The sequence below is a fragment of the Nicotiana sylvestris genome, chromosome 9 (assembly GCF_000393655.2).
Source record: "Nicotiana sylvestris chromosome 9, ASM39365v2, whole genome shotgun sequence".
Lineage (NCBI taxonomy): Eukaryota > Viridiplantae > Streptophyta > Magnoliopsida > Solanales > Solanaceae > Nicotiana > Nicotiana sylvestris.
Window position 1 is genome coordinate 2931628 of NC_091065.1, and position 8079 is coordinate 2939706.

General features: G+C 33.0%; 1 protein-coding gene across 6 annotated transcripts; it reads left to right on the forward strand.

Moving 5' to 3' along the window:
* Positions 1-921: 921 nt before the first annotated feature.
* Positions 922-3632, forward strand: LOC104218532 (uncharacterized). 6 transcript variants are annotated; one of them, XR_709026.1, is made up of 5 exons: positions 922-946; positions 1432-1493; positions 1808-1954; positions 2546-2648; positions 2846-3632. XR_709026.1 is itself a non-coding variant. In XM_009769053.2 (5 exons), exons 1-5 carry the CDS (start codon positions 1121-1123, stop codon positions 2878-2880), a joined length of 354 nt encoding a protein of 117 aa, XP_009767355.1. In that variant the 5' UTR covers positions 957-1120; the 3' UTR covers positions 2881-3632. The 6 variants fall into 6 exon arrangements, 3 of the variants coding, with proteins under 3 accessions (XP_009767355.1, XP_009767357.1, XP_009767359.1); XM_009769053.2 differs by lacking the exon at positions 922-946 and adding an exon at positions 957-1127; XM_009769055.2 differs by lacking the exon at positions 922-946 and adding an exon at positions 959-1127 and having other exon boundaries at positions 1432-1542.
* The last annotated feature ends 4447 nt before the right edge of the window (positions 3633-8079 follow it).

The window sequence follows — 8079 nt, forward strand, 5'->3', positions numbered from 1 at the left end:
GAATGGCAATTTTAACAAATGTGTATATATATATATATATATATATATATATATATATATATAATACAACTGGCGGAAGATATATGCAGAAGATTAAATCCCCGGATAAAGGCAACCTCACTTTCTCAGTAAGGTAGCTAGCCAAGCCTTGGAAAGAGTTACATCAAGCTTGAGATTTAAAGGGATTGGATAGATTTTGAATGAGTGCTTCCGTTATTTAAACACACATGTTATATCAAATTCATTTCAAGTTGATGCGACTACATTTGATAGCAAATACTAAGATTTTATCAGTATAGCATAATAGTTAAAACATCAATTTTTGTTTTGAATATTCAGAGATTTGAACTAAAGATATAAACATTACGTTATGTCATGCACATATATGTTAGCCAGATGTGCATAGTCATTTGAAATATGAGTCAATCTTACTTGACAATTTTGTTTAGTCTAAGTATTGCTTGAAGTTTCACCTCAACAGAAATTCATGTTATTTTTTTGTTGTTTCTCTTTTTACAGTGAGTTGAGGAAGGAGGTGGTGGTTATGGAGTAACGCAAATGTTATCTCTTGAACTTTGATATTTCTACTGGCAGTTCAAAGGCATATACGACAGAAAGTTTGTATTCCATAATTTAACATCTAAAAGCATCAGCATAATGTTAATGCTATTTTGTATGATTATCTGATCTCAACTTAACGATCGTCTTTCTTTCCTTGTCAGGATTTTGGTGACAATTAGCTATTCTAGCTCATTGATTATCTGATCTCAACTTAACGATTGTGTATGCACTGTATTGGTTGTTCACTGGAAGAGTGGCCAATAATTGCTCAAATTCCCATTGTATAGGTAGATAATGCACTAATATATATATATATATATATATATATATATATATATATATATATATATATATAGCATGCAAGATCATTGGTAGTATTATCAAGGTAAGTGATTCTCCAAATAAATATTGTTATTTATTTATTAAAACTTCTTTTTCTTTTTCATTAATTTTTTAAATTCTTTTAGACTGTTGTGCATCATTTATTTATGTCGTGAAAGTTTCGTCCCTCTGTTTCCCTATTTCTAATCTCCAATTCTCCAGTCACTTCCTGTACAACATGAATGGTTATCTCCTCTACTTCTTCTACTTCTTTTTCTGTTTTGCTTTTCTATCTTTGCTTTTGCCTTCAATTCTCGTTTGGACATGAAAAACACATACTATGGCTTATTTACATGAAGTTAAACACATATAAGCTCTCTCCTCGTAATATAATACCTCTAGGATTTAATGTAAAAGAAAAAGGGAAAAATGAAAATCTTAGGCATGATGACATTTAGCTTAATATTGTTTTCATTAGATTATTATCATTTGAATAACTTTTGTATACTTCTTTATTTTTTTGGCTATGATTTTGGCATCGATATGAAGATTGCCTGATCAGATGTTGTTGCTTCACATGGGAAGGAAAAGCTGGGCAGAGAGTTGTCAAGGTTCAGTCTTAATTATGTGAAATGCCCCTCTCAACGTCACGGACACATGGTGAACGCGTGTTTGTGTACTTCAGTAATTACATTGAAAATATATTGAACAAAGACAAATATATGTTTTTAAATATCTAGCATTTAATTCCTTGAGTATAGCTCATCCAATAGAAAAGTGTTCAATTCTTTGTTTGTTTATGCATATATAAAACCAAGAGTAGAAATTAAAAACCTGGCCAAACTGTAATGTATTTGTAATTGTTGTAGTCAATACACACTTGGTGAATTGACCAAATTTGGTACATATCCTCGCCCATACTCAGATCGTGTCGGATCGTTGTAAAGTGGTGGCCATCTCTTTACCATCATCTGCCTTGGGACACAAGGAGGGCTGCACTTCTCCATCACTTCAGTATGTTTGCGCAAAGGCGAGACTGGCTCAGCATTTGGATTGCTGGTCACCTCATCTGGTATGCCTCCTAAAGTTCTATACTCTTATTAACATAAGCTATTTTGTCAGTAAACTCGTCTGTAATATCCTTTCTATGTACGTCTCCTTGTTTGTTTACTAGTTGTTTTCTATTTACTCGTTAGACTTGACAGCATAACAAAGAAAGAGCCATCACTTATAAGTTCTTTTGTTTCAGTTGATGCATATTAACTGTTCAAAATATGATGCAGAATAACTTGGTAATTTATTTTACGGAAAGAGCCTAAAAATGCCACTCAACTTTCAGAAATGGTCTATCCATACCATCCGTTAAAAAAATGCTCATTTCAGCCACTGCCGTTAAAGAAATGGCCCATCCATGCCATTATTGACTAACAACAGTGGTATGGATGGGCCAAATAAAAATTGAGTCATTAATCAATAATGGCATGGATGAGCCATTTCTTTAACGACAGTGGCATGGAAATAACATTTTTTTAACGGATGGCATGGATAAACCATTTCTGAAAGTTGAGTGGCATTTTTAGGCTTTTTCCGTTTATTTTATGGATTTCCTCCTTTACTTTTCAAGTAGCTCGATTAGGCCGTTGATACATTGTCATTGTTGCAGTTGTTCAATCTTCTGTTCGTTGTTCTTAAACTCAAGTCAATTCATGGAATCACAAGAAAGAGCATAAATGGTCAGAAACATGCAATCTCTATTTCACAATCAGGTACTTTTTCAAATTCAGTTCTTTTTCATCACGAATTGCTTTGTTCAGAACGGACGTATCATGATGTCGTTGAAACAATGCTAGATCTTGAATAATTGAGAAGACTTCAGTTGTTGATTAATCGTTAAACCAAGTTGTTACACCTAAGTTTTAATGATGACAATTGTGCAAATCTAATCTACTCTAATTGATTGCAGGAAATCAGGGAGGCAATGCTATCAAAAGGAAATAAGATCAAACGCAGCTGATATGGGAAAGTCAGTTCGTAAATTAAGGAGAGTCTATGGAGAAAGAGATCAGAAAATTTTGATGATGGATCAATCAAGCCGTGTCGCAAATCACTCCTATATATCAGGAACGCAAGAAGGAAAGAAGATCATTGAATTCAGCCTTCCTCGTGAGCTGGATTCAGAGGCAACCCTTAGGTCAAATCTCTTTGAATAATTTTGCCTCAATCAATGGTCAATCTACAGCGGCTAGTTCAAGAGAAGATTTCAAGACCTCAAGTCATTCCTATAAGAAGGCTGGAAGACAGAAGAAAAGGTTACACAACTTAGTACATGTTTCTATACTTTTCTAGTTCTTCGTACAAACACTGTATTCTTGAATTTATAAGTGTCATAAAAGATAGCAAGAGTTAGAAAATAAAATAAGAGTTGTATCAAGCATAGACGAACACTGTTGCTGAATATCGTTAGTGGTGAACGAACAAAAACCACAACTGTTGTAACTACTCAATATTGAAGATCAAAGAAAACCCTTGTAACCCAAGAAAACTGGATGTAGGTACCATACACAATTGGGACAAAGGGAAGATTCTTGTGTACTGTGGCAAAGGGAAGTCAAAGCGAACTTGCCATGGAGGTGGTGAAACTGTCGCCATTGTCTTCTTTTCCTTTTATCACACCATTATTTTCAACTATAAAACCAGACTCTTTTGAGTAAGAGTAAGATTTTATCCAATTTCATTTCTATTGGTTTTAATTTGTCTAAAGAAGTGACACGTGTTGAGTTCTCAGACTTTTGCATGGTTGTGACGTAACACGTATGATATAGTTATACACAATCGTTACTACTATCGACACGTTTTGAAGAAGATTATGGTTCACTATTTTGCTTTTCCTTATTTTCTCCTTTGTACATATATAGTGTTTTTGATGACTTTAATTTAATATCGTGCGTTTATATTTCGAGAAAACAATATTCAACATGCTAATAATGTGCTTGGAGTGGTTAGAACATTAAGATACTTGCGTTATTGACGTGAATTAATATGTGCATTTTTTTACCAGATGTATTATAAATGAAATTAAGTAGAATAATGTCAAAAAGTCAGACATTCAATTTTGCATCAAATTGAAGTCAAGTATATTACATCCACTAAATCTAACATATTTGTCGTTTCAATGTGAGCGAACTAGTTAATCAATACTTTCATCGGACTTTTAATTTTAAAAATTTCAACCAAAATATATAATCATGCTTTAATATATATATATATATATATATATATATATATATATATATATATATATATATATATATATACTTATTGAGGGAGCGCTTACCTCCGAGTGGGGTCCTATACAACGTGAATCAGGATATAGTCGGACTTCAATACGGGTAACGGAGACCAGGTGAGAAACAAAAAGAAATTCACTACAATGAGTTGTGGAAAAGTAAATGAAACAAAAGGAACCCCTAACATATACCCTATAGAAATTTATCATTTTAGGCTCTTTCATTTTTCAGTCCCTTTCTACACTCTCAAGTAGCTTTCCTCTCTTGCCTCTATTATTCAGCCTATAGTCAAGAACCAAGACTCCTTTACAAAGTCTTTGTCTTTTTTGTTGGGTAAAAAGTCATACTTTTAATTGAAAAGAGAAACATGGATAGAACCTAACTTTGTTTCAGATAATAGTGTTTGCCTTTTCTCTTCCGTGACAATTCCCAATTGATTTTGTCGCAACCTGTAGAAGAAAAAAGAAAAAGAGAACCTCAAAATGAAAACAATATTTTATTGTATCTTTGGGGTTAAGGATAAAATTTTAAGTGCAACTATCTAGGGTTCAATTTTAATTATTGAGAACGTACATAAATGAAGGCATGTAGTCTTCATAACTAAATATATATGAAGCTAATGATAAATATATTTATCAATTTATTATCTATTTGATTTTTATCTCTTTTCTTTTCTTCGTTATGAAATGATAATAATTGGTGAATCTAGTAGATTATTTTCATTTCATTAGTTGGGGAGGTGTACATAAACCCACACACACTCCATTATGAAGTCTTCATCTTTGGTTTTTTCTCTTAATAATTGACAGGACATTATGAAGTCTTTCTACAAAGTCTTCTTTGTCGTTTAATCAAAGAACTATGGTGCAATTTTTTTCACGCACCATTGACTTGTTTCTATTCATTCAAACCCCTATTTTGGGGCAGAAGAACTTTACTTGATCGCCTCACACTTTTGATGCACTAAACCTTAGTTTGCTTAGCTTTCTCTTTCACCAATAAGTCCTTTAATGTTATTTTATGAAGTTAATGGCGTTTTCTTTTTATCTCTTTTCTTTTCTTTATTTGAAAGCTTGTGTTTGATTTGATGAAAGAATTTTTTGATTGGAAATTGGTTGGGGAATATAAAAGACTTAAGAGACTAGTAAAAAAAAAAATAACTTTTGTCTATAAGTGAGGGTAGTTATCTTTCCCCAATTGATGAAAAATATTTCCCTGCAAATATTTTTCTCGTTGAAAATAATATTGTAAGTAATTATTGTAGTCAAACCAAACATGCTCTTGTGGATCTAGCCGGGTGGCTTTCACTTCATCAATAGGGGAGGTGTACATGTGGACCCAAACATGACCATGATAAAGTTGTGGATACAATTTGCTGGATTTTTCTTGACTTTGAAAAATATTACTCCCCCGTTCCTTTTTCGTGGGTTCCAAAAAGAATGATCTCTTTCTAAGTTTGAAAAAGCATTTTAACTTAAACTTTGAACTCTATCCTTAATGAGAAGTTTTATATGCTTGTTTCTTTAGGTTGTCCAATGCTTTCTATACATTGCAAATAATCAGTAATTAATGACACATATCAAAATCTTATGATCCACTTCCTAGTTTTCTGGTATTTGCATAAGTAAAAAAAGTTGACCGCCATATTTGAATGTTTAATTTTCTAAGCTATCAGATCAATAAATATTTCCACAAGAGGCAAGGTCTAATTTCTTTGATGAAAGTGAAGGATGAGTGTGATGGCATGAAGTTATGAGAGGGAAGTGCAACTTGTACTATTCATTGGCTTTGCAACTTTGAAAGTTTGAATATATTCTGCCTAGTTTTCCCCTTAAAGAGGACTCCAGCAAGTCTTCTCCACTTGATGTTTGGGGCCATGTAACAACTCTGTTGCGGCGTGCAACCCGATCCCACAATATAATTATTTTCATTTTTGTTGCGGCGTGCAACCCGTTCCCACAATATAACTATTATAATGTTAAATATCAAATAGCAATTATAACACATAAGTCAAATAAGAATGTAGCAATTAAAGCTTGAATTCAAGACATAATACTAAGCAATGAAGATAAGAGAAACAATTAATATAAGAATTAAGTCATGAAATAAAACCATTTATGAAATACGGATAAACAAGAATACAAGCAATTTGACGACGTATAGACACTCATCACCTCGCCTATATGTCGTTATGCATCGAATTCACAGAGCACATAGTTCAAGGGTTCAATTCCCTTAAGTCAAGGTTAACCACGACACTTACCTTGCTTCGCAATTCATGTGCAAATTATATCGGTTAAAATTCATAGAAAACCTTATGTATTAATTTGAAATGGTTGGCACTTAGTAAATCATTGATTTATCATGCCTCATTCTTTGTTTGTCCAGTTTGTATTTATATGATAATTTGGTGTGATTGCCACTTGAATTTTTATGAGAACTCCTTGTATTTGTTGATTTGACATTTCCTGGAAATAATTATATTATGGATTTTTCCATCTGCAAATAATTAATTAAATAAGTTTAAATCAAAGCATTAATATATTTATCTAAAATTTCGGTTAAAGAAGGCGTTATCTTATGCTAAGCTATTTTTCCATCCTTGTTGTTGTTTTTGAGGTTTTATATACATTATTTTTTGCATTTATGTCTTTGGTTTCTTGACTAAGCCTGGGGTGGTGGATGTTAAACTTAACATCTACCAAACGAGAATTATCATCTATAAAATTGTTTTGTGGCAAATTAAGAATAACTTTTCTTTTTTCTTGATCTGTTTTGTTAGGAATTTGACAACAGTATGATCAATCGCTTTGATCTATTTTGAGAATGATGGGATAATAATACACTTCCATTTTTAAGTCTAACAACTGAAAAATCTAAGGTATTTAACAGACCTTTTCCAATATGATCTTCACAAAATAGTTTTTGGATGGCTCAAGCAGGGGATCCAGATATCTTGATCGACTTCATTGTTCCTCGAAACCGGACTGGAGACACATCAGATGGGAATTTCTTCACCTTTACAGGCATGCGCGGAATTTTTGGCAGTGTTATTACAAGCTTTAAGGCAACAAAAGCTAACAAGGCGGAATTTCCAGCTTCGGATGGCCAGAGTACTTCACTTGCTGTCCTCTATACTCAGACTATAAAAGTTGATGACTTGTTTGTGTTTCCTACTGATTAGAGTAAATCAGCTTCAGCTGTTTCTGCATTTGCTAACACGAATGCAGGAACCGTTTTACTTCCAACAACTTTGTTTGCTACTGGTGTCGATGATCAGATTCTTGTTAAGTCTTTGAAGGCTGATCCTATCAATTCATTCGTCTCATTCAAAGTTTCTTGCTAATGGTGTTGAAGCTGATCATAACTGAACATATTATTGACTTTTCATCCTTATAACTATTTGATATAACCATCCATCATATTGTTGGGAAAAATAGACCCCATAAAAATAATATTCAAGGTATTAGTGATAAACGCGGAACATTAAGTTATGGTTAAATCAGCAACAATAGAAATGCAGCAATAGTGACACCAAAATTCTACGTGGAAACCCTTCTGAATAAGGGAAAAAATACGGCCAAGAAGAGCAACTAATATCACTATAGCGAGAAATTTTACACTGTGTATTAACGAGTAAAAATACTCCTAAGACCACTACACCCTCAGAAGAAGTAAACACTCTTTTGCTTTTTCCACCTCACTACAATATCTCTCACACTCTATTTTTCTTCACAAACTATTTTCTTATAGTTTATGAAATTTCTTGCTCTCTCTCTCTTCTCTCTTTATTGGTGTGTTGAAATGAGAGTTAAAGCTCTCCTTTTATAGCCAAAACCTCACTCTCTAAAGCCTACAATATTTGATAATTTGCACACCCGTTTCACAATTTCAACAAGGTTGGCTACCA

Coding starts and splice junctions, on each gene's coding strand:
- LOC104218532 (XM_009769053.2), top strand. Junction 1,494..1,807: donor CTGGGCAGAGAGTTGTCAAG/GTTCAGTCTTAA, acceptor GCCCATACTCAG/ATCGTGTCGGATCGTTGTAA. Junction 1,955..2,545: donor ATTGCTGGTCACCTCATCTG/GTATGCCTCCTA, acceptor TCATTGTTGCAG/TTGTTCAATCTTCTGTTCGT.